This window comes from Asterias amurensis, chromosome 16, assembly GCF_032118995.1.
Source record: "Asterias amurensis chromosome 16, ASM3211899v1".
Lineage (NCBI taxonomy): Eukaryota > Metazoa > Echinodermata > Asteroidea > Forcipulatida > Asteriidae > Asterias > Asterias amurensis.
This window is the reverse complement of record NC_092663.1, coordinates 3,300,367-3,325,573: the sequence shown is the minus strand read 5'-3', so window position 1 is coordinate 3,325,573 and position 25,207 is coordinate 3,300,367. Positions and strand designations below refer to the sequence as shown.

The window sequence follows — 25,207 nt, the reverse complement described above, 5'->3', positions numbered from 1 at the left end:
GCAAATCTGTTACCTCTCTGTGCGCGATGTAAACAGTCCCTAGATAAAAATTGTGTGGTTTTATTTGCCAAGCAAAGAGTCTCCTCTTCTTTGACCAAAACTTAGAAACACGTAATGCTCCACTGGTCATTTGCACTTGTAAATGCAAAAAAGTTGGTATTTTAGGTATTTCTACAAGGTACAAAAATATGTCATAATGTTGAGGCCATAAAAAAATATTTGCCCACCGAAAAAGTTTCATCAAACGCTATTTCAATTCACAATTCATGATGATCAAAATCATGTGACTGAATGTTTTGCTGAGCATTCTTAAAGAAAAATACAGAGGCTTAAAGAAGCCATGTGCCTTATATCATTTTCTAATATTTTTTGAGATTTTTATTTTGTAACCCTCGTATCAATACTATTATTTATATTAAAATTTAAACATCAGCTTGTTGATTCAATTATCACTGTTTATTAATACGCTTTATTATAAATATTAAGAAAAAAAGTAGAAAAAAAATAAATAGAAATCAGATTTTGAAGCCAGTAATTATTCACACTTTTTATTTTTTTTTATTTTTTTTAATTTTTTGCAAGTTACCATGGTAATTTTAAAAATTTAATAAAAAAATATTTTGAATAAAATGAAGGCAACTGCTGGCTATACAGTCATACACAGAGTCTCAAAGAACACTTGTAGTCACTGCAGATGTTTCTTCCATGTATGGCTTCACCGGGAAACCATACTTTCTTGTTTGCCGTGAAAATAGGAAAAACTCAAAACAAATGGGGCCAGTTGAAGTCATCCAAGATCGGTGTGTGGTGTGAACATTTCAATGTCCATCAAGTTTTAATATATGTTTGCATACTTCGTATTAACAAATGAAGATAATTAGGGCATCGGTTGATATATTGCATCATTATTTTTTACCCAATTCAAAGAAAAAGGCATAATAGCGTGATAACTGGTAAGCAGAGGATATAACATGAAATTTCTGTCCAAATACCAGACCAACAGCGCAGATTTCTTAAAATAGCATTCGTTCAATAAATGTCATACTTACAGGTGTCCTTGACGAAGAAATTTGAAGCTTCCCGAGGACGCTGGATCCAGGAATTCTCAATCGCAAAAAGCACAAGGATGGCCGCCATCTTGTTGTTGCCGTCGAGTCTTAAAATAGGCGCGCACTTTACGAGCCGAGTAGCCCATCAGCTACAATGGGACAAAAGACCGTCTACTGTCCCATTGTAACGGTCTGTTTTGTGACATTCACTTTCTCGAGCTCAAAAAGCATATTCCTCACGTGCCGTTCCCTCTAGTAGCCAAAATGGGGTTGAGGAAAAGAGAAGAACTTCCACCCAATAGGCTTTCCAATGTCAACCAAAAACACATTAATAAACGGTTAACTAGTTTGAAAAACTTTTCACAACTTTTACGAAAGATATCACTCATCTTGCTTTCCGGGACACAGAGGGCGCACTTCATAAAGCGTGCGCCACACAGGGGGGCCATAGCACTCAAATTGTCAATAACCGAAACCCGTTATAAATTTTAGGCAAGAAAAAACAATAAATTTGGTGTAAAACTGTTGTTAAAACAAACTAAAAAACTGTGGGTGGTTGGGGTGGGGCCGGTTGGGTGGGGTGGGGCCGGTTGGGTGGGGTGGGGCAGGTTGGGTTGTGGCGCCGGTTTGGGTAGTGGGGGGCGCTTTGGTGGTGGGCGCCGGTTGGGTGGGGGGTTGGTTGTGGTGGGGGGTCGGTTGGGAGGGAGGCGGTTCCTGGTTGGGTGGTGGGGGCCAGTTGGGTGGTGGGGGCTGGTTTGGTTGTGGGGGACGGTTTGGGGGGGGGGGGGGGGCGGGGGTGTATATTAACGCTTAGTTTGACCAATTAGCAGACATGACTGAGCATCTTTCCGGTCATTGTAACTGTTCACAGTCCTTATTTGTGAAGCAATCAAGCAAAATGAGTTGTTTGTCGACCCAGCATATATGATACACTTTCTGATATTATTTGAAAAGAGTATTCTGTGCTTTAATAATGTTAAAGCCCAATGTTGATAATTTTTGATACAAAAGTTGCAAAAGTAGAAACACAAAAAGTAAAAACACCAAAAAAATCAAAGAGAAAGTGGTTCAAAGCCAAAGTTGTTTAAAAAAAATATTGATACATTTTATTTAAATACTATTTTTAACCTCTTTTTGATGTTATTTACTCAGAAAAAAAGCCACCAATTTATAAAAATGAAATTATATTTGTGCATTTGAATGACAAATAACCTACACATAAAACAAAAAACCTATTTGCATGTACTAGCATGTTTTTCCATACGGTTTTTGTTCCGCAGAAAACGACTCATTTTGCTTGATCCATCACATTTATATTTAAACAGTTAATCTGTGGTATTACTATTTTATTCAAAATACATAACATTTGTTAGTGATTATTCAATCTCAACCCTTACACTTATAATCTTTGGCAGTTAATTTGTTTGTAATGTAATTTATGCCTTTATTTTTGTATTATAATAGTATACAAAACATTTTTAACAGCTCACTGTTTTCAAATTAATGAAATACTCTATAAAAACTCTTGCTCAAAAGTTGTCTAAAAGTTAAAGCACAGGCAATGGCAGGCAGAATAAACATTACACAAAACGTTTAATTTGTTCCTATGGAAATATAAATTCAAATATAAACTACAATTTCATTTTGCAGTTGGAAAACATTTGTCGGTATCAAAAACCATTATTCACACTTGGTGTGTCACATAATTTAAAGAAATTAATAGCAAACCTGTGAAAGTAGATCATTGTGCCCCAAACTAGTGAAAAAGTCTATCACTGTTTCTACTGGTTTCTACTGGTTTCCACTGTTTCTACTTTCCTTTGAATGAAAGCCCAATATCAGATGGAATCATAGTTTTCAATGGACTGAAAGCCAACACAAAAGAGAAGAATGTCAAATCCATCCACTTTTGAATCAGTCGACCTTTGCAGTAAACAAGCTACTTTCACTAAAAGAAAGTTTATGCTGTTGTCACTTGCCGTTTTGATAATTCAAGTTATGGTGGATAGCTTCAAACATTTTTCATCGTAAAATCATACACAAAAGAAAATTGTGCAACTAAAATAGCTTTTCAGGAATGGAGTGCTAAACTAAGGAGCAATGATGATGTTGCTCTTTCTACCTGTTGCAGCTACAATTTGGATGTACATCAGAATCCTCATCGACCTGAAACAAAGAGCCAGAAACCTAGAAGAGTAAGGAAACCAGGGCCCAGCTCAAGAACTGCACCAAGCTCACAAGAGAGTCACAAGCACTCTTGCTATCATCACCACAGCTTTCTTCATTCTGGTTTTGCCTGGTGCAACATGGCAGACATTCTCGTACTTGTTTTATAAAAGCGACTCCTCTTCCATTTCCAACATAATATGGGATGTATTAACGTTCTTAGTGTTATTGAATTCTGCCATCAATCCAGTCTTATATGGATTCAAGTACGATCAGCTGCGAAAAGCATTAATATTCATGGTGTTTTACAAGTAACCAACTGATCTAAGTTGGCTATAAATAATTATAGCCTTGTGAACATTTTCGTGAAAAATTTGATAGTTCACATTGTGAACATTTTTGTGAAAAATTTGACACGTTCACAATATGTATGTGTGTGAAAAATTTTGTAAGTTCACAAGGCTATATAGCCTAGTGAACTTTACTGTGAAAATTTTGATAAGTTCACAAGTAAAAAATTTGATAAGTTTACAAGGCTATTATATAGCCCTGTGTGAACATTTTCAAGACTGTTTTAGACTGTTTTTTTTTCCCCTGGTGATACCTGGAGAAAGGGCTTAGCCGTTGCACTCTTTTTAGGCTGTCCTGTGATGTATTTTGATGGAAACGCGTGGGGCTTCTAACCTTAGTAATAAGCCTGTGGGGAAATTGACACTGAAAACAAATTTAAAGACAAAAGCCAAATTTTGAGAAGAACAGTTTAATTGTTTATATACACAGTCTTTTTACAGGTCCGCATGTATTTCAACAAGCTATCTTTCCAAGCTTATACTATGTACAATTGAAATTACATTGGAGATCCAGTAACATTGATAATTAGTAAAAAGAAAACAATTAATGTATAGATTCCATTGTGCTGGAATCCTGAAGTGCTGTGTGTTAAAGCAATCGGTAATCATTGGTAAACAGAATTGTCCAAAGACCCACCCTTCATGTATCACAACCTCTATATATAAAATAACAAACCTGTGAAAATTTTGGCTCAATCGTTCATCTGAGTTGGGAGAAAATAACGGGAAAACATACCCTTGTTTCCGCACGTTTTGTCGTATCATGACATGTGTTTAAAATAAATCTGTTATTCTCGATATTGAGAATTGATAATTATTTTCTCTAAAGTAAAAAGCATATCATGGAATAATATTTCAAGGGAAGTCTTTCACCATTACCTTCTGTAAACCCTGCAAGTTATTTGTAAATCTGTGAACTTTTAATTTTTGTTCTTTTTCAGAGAGTATCCAATGGCTTTAAGCAAGAACATTCCATGGCTTTGAAGTCACTGGCACTACATGAAGACCCAGTAAAGGCACTGGACACTAACTTGGTAATGAGCGATGTAGAGTTGTTGGTAGTATAAAACATTGTGAGAAATAATAATAATAATAACAATATTGAAGTCTTATATAGCGCACGTATCTACCAAACAAGGTACTCAAGGCGCTGAGTATATACAAACTTTCAGAAAGATAGGTAATTGCAGTGATGAATTTTTGAGACCCAATTATTTAGCACCTTATAAGGGTTTACAAGGTGCTATGGTGCATACAGCAGCCACTGAAATGGCTCCCTCTGAAGTGACATACAAGTAGTTTTTGGGGAAAAAATTAATTTCTCACTCAAACATTAAAAGACCTCAGACCTGAAGCCTTTTATTAGGCATCTGAAAGCACACAAATTTGTGCAGTTTTTTTCTTCTTTCATTATGCTTTTGCAACTGCGATGACCAATTGAGTCAAAATTTTCACAGACTTGTTATTTTATGCATATCTTGGAATACACCAAGTGAGAAAACTGGTCTTTGAAAATTACCAAATGTGTCAATTGCCTTTAAATAAAGAAATAAAGCATCTAGACTCTTCAGCTGTTTATCATCCTCTCGTAAATTTAGATTCATTCAATCCAGGCAGCTTGAACGAGACACATTGTATAACAAGTTTATTTGGAGAGCTTGTAAATGTCATATGAACCAAGCCTTCAAATTAATTCAGGCACAACCATAGAGTTATATATAAAAACTAGAGGGCGCACTGGCCTCAATACGCGATTGCACGCATGTGGCCATTTTCTAAGTTGACAAAACAGCATCGCTCAGCGTGTGTTGTGCGGCCATTTTTTAAGTTGACAAAACAGCAGCGCGTCTGCGTTCAACAATTACAAACTCCACCGTGTACTTCATACTCAATGCGAGTGCAGAGTGGCGGGCGTGTCTCCTTGCGGTCCTGTCGCGTTTGTGCAAGCAGCATCACCAGTGCGCCCTCTAGTTCTTATATACAACTCTATGGGCACAACAAACATGATCCAGGTGCCTTACAATTGATACAGTAACCTCAAAATTGATCCAGGAACCTCCAAATTAATCCAGGCACCACAAAAATGATCCATGCACCCTACAACTTATAAGGCACCTCATTTGATCCAGGCATTCAGAATTTGACTGGCATCTTAAAACTGATTCAGATACCTTAATGTTAGTCCATAAACACAGTAAGTGATCCAGGGCCCTCACAAAGTGATCCAGGGTCCACTAAAGTTGATCCAGGGACCACCTTAGTGGATCCAGGGTCCACTAAAGTTGATCCAGGGACCACCTTAGTTGATCCAGGGTCTGCTCAAGTTGATCCAGGGACCTTCCACTGCAGGCTGCGTCCCTCGCTGTACAAACGTTTCAACTCTTTCTGCCATTCATCTTGATTGTCTTTGGTTAGTTCCAAGTACTTGCGGTAGAGCTGCACAGCAGTCCGGGCATCTTCAATACTGTCATGAGTCTCTGATTGGATGTTCACACCTAGTCAATAAGAACAAGTCAATAAGGGAATAAATGTTTGGTGAAGAGGTTTTCAACTTGTGGTTTAAAACCCGCCGAGGCCTGGTTCTTGATAATTTCACCGAGACGAGGTCAAGGTAAATTATCAAGAACCAGGCCTCGGCGGGTTTAAAACACTAGTTGAAAACTGATTCAACACACTTTGATTCCCATTCATCTTTTCGATAAAAAAAACCTTGAGTCCAATGTAATAGTTTGCTCGGCCAGAGTAGCCACAAAATTACTCCGCCATTGAAATCAAACTAACTTGAAAATAGCACTGAAAGTGACTCGATGGAAGTGTTTTTATCTTACCAAGGAAGAACCAGGCTAGGAATCGTAGAGACAAGATCCTCTGTTTTGGAAGGTTAAAGAGTGCTGCTGTGTCGATCACTTGCTTGTGTGAAACCTGGATGAGAATGTAGTGAGGATATAAACAGATGGCGATGTTTATCCAGATTCTGGAAATGTTGGTATTAAAGCCATTATACACTTTCGGAACAGAAAAAAAAATAAAAGTTCACAGATTTACAAATAACTTACAGGGTTTACAGAAGGTCATGGTGAAAGACTTCTCTTGAAATATTATTCCAAGAATTGCTTTATTTTTTGAGTAAACATTAAAACAATTATCAATTCTCGTTGTCGAGAATTACGGATTTATTTTAAACACATGTCATGACACGGCGAAACATGTGGAAACAAGGGTGGGTTTTCCCCCCGACTCCGATGACCGATTGAGCCGAAACTTTCACAGGTTTGTTATTTTATATATAAGTTGTGATGCACAAAGTGTGGCCCTTTGACAACACTGTTTACCGAAAGTGTCCAATGGCTTTAAAAGGGTGACCAAATTGCTCAGTTTGTATTTGTATCCCACCGCTACCACCAGTTTTGCATGTGGCCTGAATGAATACAATAATGATGAAATGTCTGTATACCAGGCAGGGGGCACAATCCCACCTATTTCTGGGGCTGACACATGGTTAGTCCCTTAACACTCTGTCAAGATTGAGGCATGGCTGGCTGGTAGAGCAGAATGCACTATCTTTCAACTTGCTCAAGCACAGAAGCGTCATACTGCTGACAACAGTAGAGCTTGGGTCCAGTGAACTAGAGCGCTCAGCACAACAACGCCACACATATTTTACAATGAATGTCAAAAGGCTGTCAGAGTCAAACCAGAGTGCCCAAAGGAGGTGACTATAAACAACAAAGAACTTCTTATAAACGTAAAAAGGGAATTGCGTAATAACGAGGGTTTCCAGACCAACCGATTTCCTCCCTCAGGAACAAAAAAATCAAACACTTTCGATCTTTGGCTGTGCTCCGTGTCCTTTTAATGTGGCCGGCATCCAAAGGCGCCCTTGCATGCCTTCTCGAACCTGTTTTTCGAACACATTGTAGCCGCGTCCTTCGCAATTCAGCTCTTAGCTTTGTATTAGCTGCGAGTAAGGATGATTAGCCCCCCCCCCAAAAAAAAATAAATATAATTATAATCAGATATTTTGAAATTACTCTTTATGAAGACCCACTTACCAGGAGGTTTATGACCCTGAAATCCTTGCGGAGACCGTGACCAACAAACTTGACCTTGCAGTCCAGCAGGTATCTGAGCTTAAGATATGTGGCCTTCAGGGTAGTGAGATGCTTGGAGGAGATGGTGGCATCCAGATCACCCGGCTTGATGCCCGAGAACTTAGTCAGATAATCTACAACCTAAGAAATACAGAAAAAGAAAGAAATATTAAGCACTTCATATCTGGGGCCAATTTCATAATGCTGCTTGATAGAAAGCAAAATATTGAGTAAAATATCGAGCTGACTAAGTTCGGACTAAGCCTAACTCTTTGTGAAATCGACCCCAGATCTCTGATTCCATCTTTGTGGAACTATCCAGTTGTATTTTTATCATCATGTCGAGCGCCATCTAGAAGCTCGAGCCTGCCCAGTGATTTTTCTCCAGATGTTCCGGTCAAGCATGCAGGAGCGAAGTTCCTCAGCGCTGGTCAAGCCGGTGTCTTGTTTTAGTGTGTCTACAAAGAAGAGACATCTTCTCCCATGCGAGGCCTTGCCTTGGGTGGGCTCCCAGAGGATGGTTGGGCAAGCGTCAAGCTCCGAGTGGCGGACAGAGTGATTTTTAAGTGAGACCCTTTTACTGACCTGTTCTTGTGTGGATATGTAATCATCAATGAAAGGTTGACCAGTAAGAGGTCCCTCTCCTCGAGTGACGCTGATTCTAGCTGCCGACATCTGGCTGGGCTTAATGGTTGAGCGTGTCCCATCGCTACGAATCTCTGCTTCTTCCTGAGCAGATTAATCAGACAAAGAAGTTGATTAGTTCGGCAATTAGAAAATAGAGGATGCTTTACTTTAATTGCTTCTCTGTGGATTAATAATAATAATATTGAAGTCTTATATAGCGCACGTATCTACCAAACAAGGTATTCAAGGCGCTTAGTATTACACAGAAAGAATTGGTTATTACACTATGAATTGTGAGACCCAATTATGTAGCACCTTATAGGGATTTACAAGGTGCTATGGCGCATTAAGCAGCCACAACCAGGAACACCGGGGCGAACCCCTTCTCTTTTCGATAAGTGCACTGGGTTCTTTTACATGCGTTACACAACACATGGGACCAATGGCTTAATGTCCCATCCGAAGGACGAAGCAATGGTTAAGTGTCTTGCTTAAGGACACAAATTCACACTGCACATACCTGATTCAAGGAGACGAATTCTGCGTCAATTCCGATGATGTCGCCCTCTTTGGGGAGTTCTTCCATTCCTAGAGGAGTGAAGGTACTATGACTGAGAACACCTTGAGATAACGAGGCTTCTGGCTGCAGGACGGTGTGGTCGATGGGTGATTTGACTAAATTTCAAACAGAGGAAACAGGTAAATATAAAAGGAGAAGATAACGGATCTGGGATTTCATCTTTGATTGGGTGAGCCTATTTTTTATTTTGCAACGGGCACTTTAAAATAATGCCAATAAAAACTTTTGGTTGAAAGCCTACAGCAGCTTTCGATAGAATAAATAATTTTGAGAATCATTTCATGTTTGAAGATTTGTTATGCTCAAAAGTTTCATTCTGAGAAGCATCAATGTCAGTAACTTTTCTCAGATTGTGTATTACTATCAGTGAACTATACCTTTAAAGGCCAATCAGGTTTTTTTTCCTTGCCATGTCACACGAGCGATTTCCAGGCAATCTCAAAGAAGAAAAGCAATTCACCTTTAAATGTTCACAAATTTTACCAAAGTGGTCCTGTAGCATGAACTGGAGTAGTTTGCCTCCAAGTTGCCTAAAAAAAATTTCCTCGTGTAACAAGGTCCTTTAAATGAACACGTTGCCTTGGATCGGTCGAGTTGGTCTTTGAAAAGCGTTCTGTAACCGTTTGTTATAAAATCGGTATGGTTAGAAAGATGTTGTAAAAGTAGAATACATTGATCTACACAAATATACCTCAAAATTGCGTGGTTTTTGTTTTACCTCATCGACAAACACGGTCGGTCATTTATGGGAGTCAAAAACTTGACTCCCATAAATGGCCGACCGTGTTAGTGCGCGACGTAAAATGAAAACCGTCCAATTTTGAGCGATACTTGTGTGGATCATTATATTCTACTTTTAAATTATCTTTCTAACCATATACTTTCATAACAAACGGTGTCAAACGCTTTTCATAGGCCACCTCATCCGATCCAGGGCAACGTGTTTCTTAAAGGGCACTGGACACTATTGGTAATTATTCAAAATCATTGTTAGCATCAAAATTTGGTAACAAGCCATGGAGAACTGTCGATAGTTTAAAACATTTTGAGAAACGGCTCCCTCTAAGTAACATAGTTTTCGAAAAAGAAGTAATTTTCCACGAATTTGACTTAGAGACCTAAGAATGAGATATTGAGGTCCTGAAATCAAGCTACTGAAAGCACACAACTTCATGTGACATGGGTGTTTTTCTTGCATTATTCTCTCGCAACTTGGACGACCAATTGAGTTCAAGTTTTCACAGGTTTGTTATTTTGTGCAAACGTTGAGATACACCAAGTGAGAAGACTGGTCTTTGACAATTACCAAACTTGTCCAAAGTCTTTAAGTCGAAACGTCAGGCCATTAAAAAAATTTGTTGTTAAGAAACATATAGGATTTCTTACTTGTGATATCATAATGGTCGTTGATGTCTTCTCTCATGTAATACAAGACGCATGGAACCTTCCACTCCATGTTGAATTGTACAACTTCATGTTTCTCAATGGACTCGATACTAAAGTCATTGAAGATGTACCACTGCATGTGTGTCACTCCCTGAAGATTTAAAAAAAAAAAAAACAGTCATGGTGAGGATAACTCTAGGGTTATAGCCGTTAGCGTCATTCTGAAATTGGCCGCACTATCATCAACATCTCTGTTCACCCAATTTAATAATAAAATAATAATAATAATAATGAAAACTTATAAAGCGCACAAATCCACAGAAGTGCTCATGGCGTTAAAATACAAACAATAGCATTAATTAATATACAATAACAACAACAAAAATTAAAATGTAAACCTAAGTTGAGAGAAATCTAGAACATGTGGTATAGAATACAATAATACAAATGCAATATTTAAGAAAAAACATCCTAAAAGGTAACAAAAATAACAATTATTAAACCATTGAATCAAATGCCTGTTTGGAAAGATGTGTTTTCAGTTCTTTTTTAAATTGGGTCAAAGAAACGGATGATTTTACTAGTGCAGGCAGTTTGTTCCATAGACGAGGGGCAGCAATTTACAGGTATGATTCTTATTTATTTTATTATATCTTTATGCATTATTTCTTAAACTTTCAAGTCTTACCTATTTATCAATAGAATGCATGAGAATTGATTGTTTCTTTATATCAACATACATTTGTGCTATTTAGTGTATTTTTTAATCAATGTTCTTTTGGTAAACATGAGATATGTGGTTCGCCAAGATGGCGACTGGGATTTAGTTTTATTTATTTTCCATTTAAGCTGTTCGTAATTATTGTTTAACTATTATTGTTTAACTATTATTGTTGAACTGTTATTGTTTAACTATTTTGCTTAATGTAATTCTGAAATTGGCCGAACTATCATCAACGTCTCTGTTCATCCAATTTACAGATTCGATCTGACAATAAACCATATTCAAGAGATCTGCAAATCCAGTTTCCCCGTGCCTTATTAAGCAGTGACTTCTAACAACATCTCTATGGTCACACTTATTTGGGTCTGGGTACTACTTACACAATGTCCACAGATTTACATTAAACTTGAACGGTTTGAAAATAATGATAGTAGAAAGCTTCCCTTAAAATATTACTTGCTGAGGTGAAGTATATAGGATTTGAGGCATTGCATGGTGAGGTACCAATAAGGTTAAGTAGTTTTTGAGAAATGAGTAAAACAATGTCATGACAACTAATTTAGTCTCAGTTTTAGCATGTAAAAATGTATAAACCAGTTAACTGATTAACATATTTTACATGCCAAAATAATTTATATATAAATTTATGTATTGTATTTAATGTATTTAATTTATGTATACAAAAAAAATAAAAATAATTTATGTCTTATTGAGACGAAATTATTTTTGTGACTTGTTTTACTCATTCCTCCAAAACTACAGCATTCATTTGGACACGGCCTTACCTCTTTACGTTTATGGTAGGTCTTCCCAACCTGGACATGTGCAATCAGGTTACCACCGGTGCGTATATCTCTTATATGACCAACCGACGCATGAAGGTAGTAATTGACAAACCCTGTTGAATTCTCAACCTTCTCCTGCAGAACAAACAAACAAACAAACAAACAAACAAACAAACAAACAAACAAACAAACAAACAAACAAACAAACAACATGACTTTTTTTACTTGTTTCTTTAGCAGATGGCGACCCCAAAAACAGGTCACAACAGCACCATCAAGAACCCTGTTTCCCATTCTGAAAACTGTGGCAGTGCATTCTTCATTATTTTTGTTTTATTTTACTGAGGGGATTTAAACTGTAGCCACCGGTCTGTGCATGAAATGGTTAAATAATAATATTAATAATAAACAACTTCTATATAGCGCCCTCAACCCCAAAGGGTCCCGAGGCGCTTCACAGAGGTTAAAAATATTAAGTAGGATTTGAAACTTTGCATGGTGGAAATAAGATATAGAAGAGTTTGCGGTAACACCATGTAATAACAATCTCTAAATGAGTTGGGGTGGTTCCAAAAAGAACCGTTGGATTAACTCGACGTTTCGATCAGTATGCTCTGATCGTCTTCTGGAGAATGACGATCCAGAAGACGATCAGAGCATACTGATCGAAACGTCGAGTTAATCCAACGGTTCTTTTCGTGAACCACCCCAACTCATTTAGAGATTGTAATTACATGGTGTTACCGCAAACTCTTCTATATGTTAAAAATATTAAGCAGATACAGACCAATTTAAGGAAAAACCAAGGTTAAAAAGAAGACAAGCAGAGTACACAGTTCAACAAGGTGACTTAAGATGATGTCATCCATTGATATTTGCTTATTAAGGGAGGGACGATATAAACGATAATCAGAGGCAGGGGTTGTTTATGGTTAAGGTTTGTATGATCTTTCCATCAAGGGCACTTGGTGAACTCCCACAAGGTGGCAACAACCAAAGTCCCTCCTACATTGGTTCTACGATTATGAATTGCACACATCAAGAAATCGTGACTCATTAACTAGACAATAATACTTATTCTAGTAATTGTGAAACAACAGTAGTGAACTGGGTAGGATTTTAACCCACTTACCTCATCTCTGACTTCTTGAATCTCAATAGACCCGTCTTTATTGAGTCTTATCCTCAGACCATGAGGCAGCCAAGACGCTTTGTTCTCCTCCTGAAGGAGCCTAGAACAAAAGTTAACATATGATTGAGGTCATCTTATTGTCAAGACGCGCAAATATTCCTTCACGTAGTGTGTTATTTAAGCTAAGTATACGCAAAATGTACAGCTGTTCGTACACCACATATTGCGTTTGTATGCGTGCCAAGTTTGCTAGATCAGACAATGCAGGCTTATGAGGATAAATTTATTATCACCTGCGCCTTGAATACCCAGCAGGGTGGATATGTGCGCATTACAAGTCTTATTATTATTATTATTATTATTATTATTATTATTATTATTATTATTATTATGATCATGGAATGCTTCTCATATCTGACGCTGCCTTCGACCTCGTTGGTCACAGGACGCAGCAGTATTCCAGTCAAAATGTCTGCTAACAATATAAGTTATCACACAAGCGCGAGTCAAATACGGATATTTTTTTCGTATTCCACGAGCGCGCGTGTTATAACGAATTTATCTTCCAGTTTCATGTACGTCAACGCGCAAAGTTTCAAATTTCAGACGAAGCGCACAATGTTTAGAATGTAATTTTTGCACTGTCTGTATACGGAGCGTGACGCATTGACATTCACAATACGCACTGTGTAATAAAAACAGAGGAAGTAGGATATAAAAAAGAGAAAGTAGTATATATGTTTTTATCCCCCTAGTAGTTCGAGCATCTGATTGGTGGATTGGCTCGTACCGGAAGATAAATGTTGTTATCATTTGTTTTTACCCTTACACAATTGTGTGAAAGCACTGCATACTTTCCCCGAGTTCTTTGACAAAAATCACAGGCATGCTTCTCAATGGGATTCCAGCCCACGACCTTTGCAATTCTTGAGCAGTGTCTTATCAACTAGACCACCAAGATTGCCTGGTAGCTAGAGGCAGTTCGAATCCTATATCTTAGCAGCGGGTATTGTCATCATTATTAATCGCATCATTATTAATAATATTGTACAAAAAAACTTTGAGGCAATGATTTTTCATCGTTGTTGTTATCGGAAGGATCAACTTACGGGTTTGAAGCGTCTCGTTCGTCCATATGCCTGAATTTACATCCCTGCCTGGTGCATGCTTGACCATAACGACACATCTTAATGCTGGCGATGTTTGCTTCTAACTGCTGCTTATGGGCTTCGGACTCCCTGGCCAAGGCAAGCTGAAAACAAAATGTAATAAGGAAAACATTAACTAAAGCCTCTAAACCCCTATAATAATACTAACAATTCTTATATAGCGCATTTCACAATAACCGTATCAATGCGCTTTACATTAGTGCCATGCCATCGAGTTCACCAAACTCTTCCTAACTTAAGATTAATCTAAGGACTTAGGACGAGTCCCAACCCTGCACTGTAGCATGCAGACCTTAAGATTAATCCTAAGTTAGGAAGAGTTACTCGTCCCAACTCGAGCGTTTCCAGAAATCAGCTGCTGGTCATAGGGCCAATAACATCCCTTTTTAAAGGTTTCTCAGCTCCCTTGGGAGTATACAACCTGGGCAACAGTTTATATCGCTCCAAAGGAGCTTCATTCACAATATCAACCTCTACCTTCGCAGGTACCCATTTATTCCCCTGGGTGAAGAGAAGCAATTATAGTAAAGTATCTTGCTCAAGGACACAAGTGTCACGACCGGGATTCCAGCCCACACTCTGGTGACTTAGCACCAGAACTTGAATACGATGCTCTTAACCGCTCGGCCATGACACTCTACTATAAAAAGGTCAACTTCTATCTCATCTCTTCAGTCTCCTGACGATGACTAGAGCAAGCTAGTCAAATCGCTGAGACCAATTAAAGAACTCACTCCGCGGTAGAGCAGTTAATTAAGATCCTATGAGCTAAAGTTCTAGTCTCAGACAATTTTCTATACCTTCCCGGGTAGTAGTTAAAAAGCAGGACAGTTCTTTCTAGAGCTGAGCAGTCTCACGAACATCCGATAAATCTACTCCGCAGTAGTAGAATAAAGAAAGGCAGTTCTCTAAGAACAAACTCTACCTGGCAAGTAGATACACACACATGGTGTTACCGCAAACCAAATTTATAAAGAAAACATCAATATAAATTTTTGTAGAAATCCACTTGACCAAACAGAAATTGTAAACCCCGCTCAATATGTGGCACAGGGTATCATCTTTTAGTACCTGTTCTTGTATTTTCCAGAAGACCATGTCATTGTTAGACTCCAAGTGACAGTTGATGGATAATACATCTGGCAAGCGCTTGTAGGTCCTCTTTTGAGACTGCATTTTTAAGAAGAACAATTTGTGAACGTAAAATACAAAGAGATGAGAGAAAATACAACTGAGAAAAAGGGGTTTAAAGTCAAGTTGTTTATTAAAAATTCTTTCAATGTTAATTTCAACACTTTTTATGTTATTTATCAAGAAGAAAGTTGCCAGAGAGTGCGTTCCACTAGCATCCGCTAAACGACCCCGGTCTGCCCCCACTACGTTTGAATAGCTTTGACGTCATTACAGGGGCTCGCCCGCGTCAGCCCTGCTTGTGGAACGGGTCACTTGGGGCTGGGCCAAGGTGCATGACGTCACTACGAGAGGGTGAGTGATCGTTCGATTAGCTCTTGTCAGGGGCTCACCTGAGTGTGCACCTCGGGGTCGACCCGCGGAAGCCAATCGATCGCACCCATATGAAATATTTTGGCATTTAGAATTTTCCTTTCTTCGCTTGTTTCTGGTACTGATTTTTTCGACAAATCACTCAGTTATCTTTATTGCATCACTTTTGTCTGAGCTTAGCAAGTTTCTGCGCTAACTAGTTTCATGAAGTTTGAATGTGAGATTGACTTACCGTAGGTTGGTATCTATTACAATCATCACACCATGCCTGCATTGTCTGATCTAGCAGCATGCTATTCTGAAGGACAGATGCGAATGAGACTTCCTTCGCAGGCCTTGAAGCAGCTATGAAGAAAATCAAGAAATATTCTCAACACAAATAACAAGGTTTCTGTTTCCTGAATTTCCAGGACCCGTTTCTCAAAGCACTGAAGATTCATTTTAAAGGAACACGTTGCCTTGGATCGGTCGAGTTGGTCTGTGAAAAGGGTTTGAAACTATTGTTATAAAATGCATATGGTTAGAAAGATATTTAATAAGTATAATATAATAATCCACACGAAGCTGCGTGGTTTTCCTTTTATGTCGCTAACTAACACAGTCGGCCAAAATTTTGTCCCCACAAAATGGCCGACCGTGATTCTTCACGACGTCAAGGAAAAACCGTGCATTTTCAAGGCATGTTTGTGTGATTCTTTATATTCTACTTTCAAATTATCCATCTAACTATTTACATTTCATAACAAATGGTTTCAAACGCTTTTCAAAGACCAACTCGACAGATCCAAGGCACTGTGTTCCTTTAAGATGAGTCGTCATTATCCCTATAGTGATTTGTATTGGGGAATGTTAACCTCTACGCAGGAATGCCGATGGTGACAGAAAAGATCCTTGAACACCTTCACAAGCTCGCAGGGCACTGCATCCGTCACTTTCTCCTTGCCAATAACTAGTTCTTATTGACCCCTTGCACACGCGTCACATGCGGCGACTGATGCCACGCTCACCATGTTGGTGGTCAATAGGCTTTCGTGTTAACGCCATCTGATGATGATGTCAGGTGAAATGGATCAATACAGCCAATTTGACAATAATTGCGAGATTTAGCTGCATGTACGTCAACAAAAACGTGAATGTTAACGTCAACAAATTGTGTCATCTCTAGGTGACCTCACCATTTCATATTGCACGGCCTGACGTGTGAATATGGCAATTTCATGTATGCTTCAAACAATTTTGTTTTGACTTTCACATTGATTTTTTTGCTAGTGTAACGTGCAGCTACACCTCCCTGATATAACAATGCGCTCTACATGAGTCCCCTGGTCATTGGACCAATAACATTCCTCTAATCTTTCTCAACGCCCCGAGCTGCCGTAGCGCTCCAAAGGTTTTTCGCAAACACAATTTCTACCCTCGCAGGTACCCTTTTATACCTCTAAGGGTAGAGCTAAAAAAACAAAAATTGAAAAAGGAACTTACTTGGTGGAAGAAACTCTGGGTATGTCAGGGTGACTAACAGACTTGTTGATATTCTCTCGGTTTCCTTTCCGCATCGACATTTGACCTCTGTCTGAACCTCGGACTCAAACATCTGTTTAATCCTCTCTGTTCCTGATGGAGAAGTATCTGTCTCGATGGTGTCCTGTAGGGCAATAGACAGGTAATATTGACTGTAATATTCATCTGTGTTGGTAAGTTTTCCTAAAAAGGGCGAGCAGTCGTACCATTTGTGTCAACTCCGTTAGACAAATTCGTGTAAATTCCAACACATCAACCAAATCCTTCAATAATGACATTGCCTTCTTGGTTCTGAAAGAATCAAGTTAAAAATATTGCTCTTTGTCTGGAAATGCCTTCACTCCTAAGCGTCTGTCTACAAAAATCTTCCACCGTTTATCATCGCGACAGCCAACTCGGTAAACTGCAGAACACAACAACTCTTACCCCACTACCTATGAAACAAACTCCCTCCAGAAGTCTGTCAGTCTGACACAATGGTGAAACTGAACAAACTGTTTAGAGCTTGTTGTTTTGTTTTTGTTGATTCTTCTTTTGTCCAGCGCCTTGATCTAATAGGATATGTATAGGATATGTGCACTTTTTAAGATATCTTTTATCTTTATTATGTACCTGAATAAGTTGTTGAAGCACAAATCGATTCCAGCTCTGGATTAGGCGAGGGAAGTTGGCCTTGCCAGCAGACTCTTCAGCATCCCCTAGTAGCAGCCCGAGAGCAGACGCCTCTGGAATGGTACGGAATGCTCGCAGAAAGTTACTTCCCTGAAAACAAAATCATATACATTACACTTTGGTTTTCAAGCAAACGTTGAGTAACTTTTACCTACTTCAAGTCGGTATTTTGTAAACATTTTATCTACGGTATTATTTTTCAGAAGATTTTGGAGCTTCATGAGTAATCGTTTTCCTTTGAAAATATTGTTGCCACTATGAAACCCTGACTTGCAACAAAGGAAAGACAACAGTGGTTCTCATGGTTAGTTCCGGGATCTGATGTTCTCAAGTAAACAAACTGAGTAGACACTCTACGTGATTCACAGGACCTCGGCCATGATCCACAAATGAAAATCTGCCATGTCATGCTTGAACCTCAGACACTGTTCAGACTTAATTCCTATTGAGCCAAACATATTGATGAACAATGGCGGCAGCCTGTCCAATCTTGCATACTACACGTGTACAACATGGCAACGGTCTGGAATTGGGGTGTCCTGGCCGAGCGGTAAAGAGCACCGAATTCAAGCTCTGCTGATTCTGTTCAGCAGAGTGTGGGTTCGAATCCCGGTCGTGACACTTGTGTCCCTGAGCAAGACACTTAACCATTATTGCTTCTCTCCACCCAGGGGTAAATGGGTACCTGTGAGGGCAGAGATGGTTCTTGTGATTGATTTAGCCGAGTAGCGCATTTGTTGCACGAGGCTGTATACTCCCCAGGGAGCTGAGATGGTTTAAGGAGTGAATTAAGGCCCAGTGACCAGGGGTAATAATTTGAAGCGCTTTGAGGCACCCATTCAGAAGTGAAAAAGCGCTATATAAACTCAAATATTATTGATCTGGGGTAACACAGTAATCCCCAAAGTAACCATCGGAACAAGGATTGTTTGTTTGCTTGTTTGTTTGAATAATCTTCCCATCAAGGGAACTCGGCAAACTCCCACAAAGGGATATAAACACCAAGCTGGCAACAGCCACTCTCTCTCATACAAAAATTGGTTTAACGTCTTTGAGTATGAAGTGTACAAATCAAGACGACAATATTTATTCTAGCCATTGTGAAAACAGCGGTTAGCTGGGGATTAAAACTCACAACCTTGTGATTGCAAGTCCTGCAGTCTACACAGTGACTGTTTACAAGGCAGGTTTTTCAGAACCTGTTGTCACTCTTTGTACGGGTGAAAGGAAGCATATCACTGTAGATGCATGGTTCTTGATCATTTTAACTTGTTAACTTGGTAAAAATTATCAAGAACTAGGGCCCAATTTCAAGAAAAAAATGCTTACCAAAATAAAGTTACCAACCAAAATACCATTTCTCATGCACTGTCTGTGGCTGGTATCCTGCTTATTTTTGATTAGCACAACTGTTTTAAGCAGTTTTTCTCTGCGTAAGCATGTCTATGAAATTGGGAACCTGGTCTCAGTGTATTTAAACAACTAGTCTGAAACCTCTTAACCGCATTTGGTTCCCTTATAAGAACATGTCTAGCGCCCTCACATACCTGGCATGTCTGTCCCTTTGACTGATCCAACATGTAGAAGAGCAATCCAAGCTCACACGCCAGACAGAATTCCTTTGTACACAGATGGCTCTCTAGTACACATCTTAATGGCTCAACGAAGTACAGCAACTGCAGAAACAAATGAAGAAAATGTCAGTATCTGTCATAACATAACAAAAATTGGTTTTGATTTCTGAACATTTATAGTGTTAATCCATAACTCACAAGAGTTTTAGCACATTCCAAATCTTGCGAAAGCTACGTCACACGACCATTTTTACAGGCAACTTGGAGGCAACCAAGACCAATATTATTATTATTATTATTATTATTATTATTATTATTATTATTGGTTTATTAAAAATCAAACGTAGCAGCCAAAAGGCTGAATTGTGTTTAGGTTTACAGTATAAAAATACTTTCAAACATCAAAAACCAGCAAAAATACAAGAAGAGATTATAAAAACAGGTTGGATTTGAATATAACATTAAAAAATTGTAAGAAGATATACAATACAAATATTTACACATTGAAAACAATTGTTATCTAAAGGCCAGTAAAATTATCTGGTGATTGAGCAGCTCAACTAGGGAGGGGATGCAACTGATTTTGAAACGGTTAGTCCAACATGTAATTGAACAAAGTTTGTTGGAATTTCTCAGGTTGTTGTTTCTAGGTGGGGGAAGCCATTGTTTATATCTGTCGGAGGTGAGGAGGGATTTACCAAAATTAACTGTGTGCAAAAGGAATACCTCGGCAGCACAAGAGACATTCTTCTAGCTGTAACTCACCATCCCCAAGAAAATAATGAGAAAACTGAAGTGTGAATGGCTTTTCTTCTTGGAGATTGCCTTGGACTGGTTGCTGTAAATTACCTCATGTGAAACAGCCTTAAAGATGCTATGTCAGATTTTTTGCCCCAAACTTTTAAAAAACAATTTTTTTTTTTTTGAGTGAATGGTATTTCAAAGAGTATCACCCACTCTAACGAAAAAAAGTTTAAAGTCACCTGGAAGTGGTATTTTTTCAAAATAAAGCTTTTGTCATTAATATAAGTGTTTTGATGAGTTGAATGTGAATAAACAGTTAACTAAGGTTTTAAAAAATCAGTTCTTATGTTATTTACAAATTTAAGAGTATACCCCGACCCGAGAGGGTGCTGTTCGTGACGTCAATCGAGGCAGACTTTGCCTGTAATGCGTTGAGTAAACACAATTGCAAAGTACATGTACGGACCAAGTCGTGAGTTTGTACGTTTCAAAAAAAAAAAAATTTGTTTTTTTCCGGCAATGCCGACCAGGTGTATTGCTGCTGAATGCAGAAAAACACTTTTTGAAATGTACCAACTCACGACTTGGACGTACATGTACTTTGCACGTGTGTTTACTATACGCATTGCAGGCAAAGTCTGCCTTGAATTACGTCACAAAAGGGGTAGGCGGAGTCAGCCCCCCAAACAACTTTATATATTTTTTAAACATATAAATCGTGACAAACAATTACTAACAAAATTGTTTTATTGTTCGTAAGCATATACTCTTATGTTTGAAAGAAAAAAAATCTATTTCCAGGTGACTTTAACTTTCACTTTTAATGGTCAGGAAACATGACAAAAATTTAAAAACGTTTCTTATAAAACACATAAGAATTGGTCACGTGATATATTGTCGGGATCCCGACAAAAACTAATTTTGAGCACTTTATTTCACTGCTACAAATAATTGGCGGACTTTTTCAACCAATGGCTCAAATGAAAGCTTGTAACTTTCTCGACCCCCATCAAAATACCTGTGAAATTTTAAATCAAAATTTTTGGGTCAAATCGGCCAAAAATCTGACATAGCATCTTTAACACTCAAATGGCTTATTTAGACACTGACTGAGTTACCTACCTGTAGCATTGAGTTGCAATACGCATTGGGGATGTGGGGTTCCAGACCAGCAAAGTTTGTCTGGTTGTAATGTCTGAAGTCAAAGTCGTCCACACCCAGCTTGGAGTATTTGATCTCCACTTTGCGGTAGTATTTAGGCACCATGTACATGTGGGTATCAGCATCTAATTAGAGCAGAAAAAGAAAAGAAATTTTTTTTAAAGCAAAGTATACCTTTAGTTAAAGCCAATGGACATTTTCGGTAACATTACTTTCCAAAGCCCACACTTCGTGTATCACAAGTTTCGCCGTGTCATGACATGTGTTATGAAATGTGTTAAAAATAAATCCGTAATTCTCGATATCGAGAATTGATATTGTTTTAATGTTTTCTCGAAAAGTAAAGCATTTCATGGAATAATATTTCAACAGAAGTCTTTTTACCTTCTGTAAATCCTGTAAGTTATTTGTAAATCTGTGAACTTTTATTTTTTTTCTGTACCGAAAGTGTCCAATGGCTTTAAGTATCTTGCTTAAAGGGTCTGGGTACTTTTTTGTGGGACACAAAACACAATGTCCATAAAAAACAAGTCATGAAAGTAATTTTTGTCTCAGAGTGAGACGGAAATTATTTTAGCATGTGACTGTATTTTTGTGACATTGTTTTACTTATTTCTCAAAAACTACAGCACCTCAACAAGCAATATTTGAGGGGAAGTTTTCTACCGTCATTATCTTGAAACGGTGCAAGTTTAATGTAAATCTGTGGACATAGTGTTTTTTTTTGTTTAAAAAGTACACAATCCTTTAATCCACAAGTGTCACTAACAGGATTTGAACCTACACTCTGCTGAACAGAAACGCCAGAGCTCGAGTCCGGTGTTCACATCTGCTCAGCCATGACAAGCCACAAGAAGAGTTTCCCCCAGTGCCCCAAAAGGACCCGCAGGGCCCAATTTCACAGAGCTACCTCAGCAGAAAATAATGAGCAGGATACCATGCAGTTACAAATTGAACATTAGACATGGTATGCTGGCAAGTAAACCTTGTTCTGGTTAGCATAATTTTGTTGTGCATAGCATCTTTTTGTGCTTAATAATAATAATCATAATAATATTTAAAATTTACATTGCGCCCCTTACATACAAAATGATCAGAGGCGCAGAACACATGTTAAAAAGCACAGAGTGGAAGAAAAAGATAACGAAAAAAGACTGGTCACCAGGCCAGTGCCCAAAACAAAAGTATAGGGATACTTCTGTCCCGCCAACAGAGAACTAATTAGTTACTTATTATATTACATAGGCCTATCTATGCTGGCATCAGTAATGTTTTGACCTTTTCAGGAGACAGACGCCTCTCACCCTAACTATGCTAAAATTCTAAACTAACTGGCAAGGTGACCATAGAAGAAGACATTAAAAAGCTAAAAAGCGGTTTTAAAAAGATAGGTTTTTTTATTACATTTAAAAGAGATGAGTTTCTGTTCGCTATGTATGTGAAGCGGTAGCGCATTCCAAAGCTTAGGGGCTGCCACAGAAAAAGCCCTATCACCAAATGTAGTCAACATTTTACCAGAAGGATACTCCAACAAAATACCATTATTCCCTGACCTAAAGTTTATAAGAAGCTTAAGCGGCTCTACCAAATTGGACATAGACATCTCACCTCTCCCGAGTGGTGATTCGGGTACTTGGCTCTTCCCTTTGCGCTTCCCAGGCTTGACTTCCTTATACATGACCTGATTGCGTTTCTTGGTGCCTGGGTTGGGGGCATAGCCGATGAACTGCACCACCTTCATGGAGCGTAATATTTCAGGGTCAACCGCCGGAGCTTGTCTGCAAGAAAGATGACATGGAAATTATTGAACAAATATTTCTGGAATGTTGTTTAGGGTTATACTTGTTGAACCTGAATTAAAACTGTGTAATTTCTATCAAAAAGCTTACTTGTTGTAAAGACGGTGACGGTAGTAAGCATCCTGCAAAACAGTTTTGTATAAAATGCTGTTGACTAGAAATCCACCAAACTAAGCCAACAAAAAAAGGGGTTTTTGAAGTGGTACTTATTTGTAAATGCTGCGGCTAGAGATGTTGTGGTACAGACAATGTGCCTACCATTGCAAAATGTGGATGGGTTGAGCATTCCAGATGAAAGACAGTTTTTTGCCATTTTCTCAATTAGAAGACATTAAGTTCAGCTGAAACTTTTGCAGGTGAATATCATTGCATCTTTATTGACAATTTGGCCTGTGAATAAGCATTAGGCCAACAAAAAAGTGTTTTTCTTACCCAACCATTTTATGTAAAAATAATTTTGACATTATAGTCTGGTTTCACCCCCACCAATGTATAAAAAGCACTACATGTATACTCAGGGCTTTCCAAGTCCCACGAACTAAGAGAGAAGTACAGTATCAGAAACATTATGTTGTTAAAGGAACACATTGCCCATGGATCGGACGAGTTGGTCAAAACAAAAGCGTTTGTAACCGTCTTTTATAAAAAGCATATGGTTGGAAAGATGTTTTAAAAGTAGAATACAATGATCCACACAAGTTTGCCTCGAAATTGCGTGGTTTCCTTCTACTGTGCGAACTAACATGGTCAGCCATTTATGGGAGTCAAAATTTTGACCCCCATAAATGGCCGACGTGTTAATCGACAAGGTAAAAGGAAAACCACGCAATTTCGAGGCATGTTTGTGTGGATCATTGTATTCTACTTTTACAACATCTTTCTACCCATATGCATTTTATAAAAAACGGTTACAAACGCTTTTCAAAGACCAACTCGACCGATCCAAGGCAACGTGTTCCTTTAACCTCCAGTTCTTTTTCGAACCAAACTACTCAAAAGAGAAATTCATATGGTGTTACGGGAAACCTCTCTAAGTTATAATAACAATCATAGTGGCTTCTAATATAGCGCGCATATCCCTCACTCAGTGACCCTCAAGGTGCTTTGACATTCAGTTTTTTTCTGCAAGGTATCATAATAATGAACGGCACTTATATAGCGCTTCACACAACAGTCCCGAAGCGCTTTACAAAAATTAATGAGTAAACAGGTAAGTTTTCAGCAGATGCTTGAAAATGTTCTGGTTCGGAGCAGTTCTGATGTTGTGCGGTAAGTTGTTCCAGTGTGAGGGTGAAGAATGTGAGAACGAGCGGTATTCGGGACTACTTTTGAATTATGAGACCTACTCCTTTTACATAGCACCATGTAATGTTTTACAGGGTGGTGTGACACAATATGCTGCCAATCAAACCAGGAACACCGGGGGCGAACCCCTTCTGATCCCTTCACCCTGCAAAGTTTCAAGTCCAAGAATTAAAGGAACACGTTGCCTTGGATCGGTCGAGTTGGTCTTTGAAAAGCGTTTGTAACCGTTTGCATATGGGTAGAAAGATGTTGTAAAATAGAAAACAATGATCCACACAAACATGCCTCGAAATTGCACGGTTTTCCTTTTACCTCGTCGACTAACACGGTCGGCCATTTATGGGAGTCAAATTTTTGACTCCCATAAATGGCCGACCGTTTTAGTTCGCACAGTAAAAGGAAAACCACGCAATTTCGAGGCAAACTTGTGTGGATCATTGTATTATACTTTGAAAACATCTTTCCAACCATGTGCATATTATAAAAAAGCGGTTACAAACGCTTTTTATAGACCAACTCGTCCGATCCAAGGCAACGTGTTCCTTTAAAAACTTGAGCAAAGTGCGCCCTAATCGTCAGCTTACCTCATGACGGGTCGGCAGCAGTCTTGTGGCCAATCAGAGAGGAGCGGTCCATCACAGAATGGCATCGGAATGGAGGAGTATGAGGCAAACTCATTAGAGATGGAAATCGGGCGATGGTCGTCAGGCTGGATGAAAGAAATGAACAAGAAATATTTTTCTCAATGAAAACTAGATGAGTAAGTTTTATATAATTATCATTATTACTTTTGTTAGAAACTAACACCAGAAACAACTAATTTGTAAATGTGTTAGTAGCATGGAATTTTTTTCTTGATTTGAGATTGA

General features: G+C 38.5%; 1 protein-coding gene across 1 annotated transcript in view; it reads right to left on the bottom strand.

Annotated features, from left to right (window-relative positions):
• Nucleotides 1-3,959: 3,959 nt before the first annotated feature.
• LOC139948895 (PAN2-PAN3 deadenylation complex catalytic subunit PAN2-like) overlaps nt 3,960-25,207 on the bottom strand; it is a 28,742-nt gene continuing 7,494 nt past the window's right edge. Inside the window, exons 10-26 of the mRNA XM_071947253.1 lie at nt 24,923-25,047; nt 22,843-23,012; nt 21,196-21,359; nt 19,303-19,431; nt 17,696-17,845; nt 17,045-17,207; nt 15,795-15,907; nt 15,131-15,229; nt 14,000-14,142; nt 12,891-12,990; nt 11,759-11,893; nt 10,250-10,400; nt 8,804-8,958; nt 8,242-8,385; nt 7,618-7,797; nt 6,394-6,487; nt 3,960-6,060 (exon numbers count right to left, since the gene is read on the bottom strand). Coding sequence (XP_071803354.1) covers nt 5,885-6,060; nt 6,394-6,487; nt 7,618-7,797; nt 8,242-8,385; nt 8,804-8,958; nt 10,250-10,400; nt 11,759-11,893; nt 12,891-12,990; nt 14,000-14,142; nt 15,131-15,229; nt 15,795-15,907; nt 17,045-17,207; nt 17,696-17,845; nt 19,303-19,431; nt 21,196-21,359; nt 22,843-23,012; nt 24,923-25,047 — 2,391 coding nt within the window. The 3' untranslated portion in view covers nt 3,960-5,884. The remainder of the gene's footprint in view (nt 6,061-6,393; nt 6,488-7,617; nt 7,798-8,241; nt 8,386-8,803; nt 8,959-10,249; nt 10,401-11,758; nt 11,894-12,890; nt 12,991-13,999; nt 14,143-15,130; nt 15,230-15,794; nt 15,908-17,044; nt 17,208-17,695; nt 17,846-19,302; nt 19,432-21,195; nt 21,360-22,842; nt 23,013-24,922; nt 25,048-25,207) is intronic.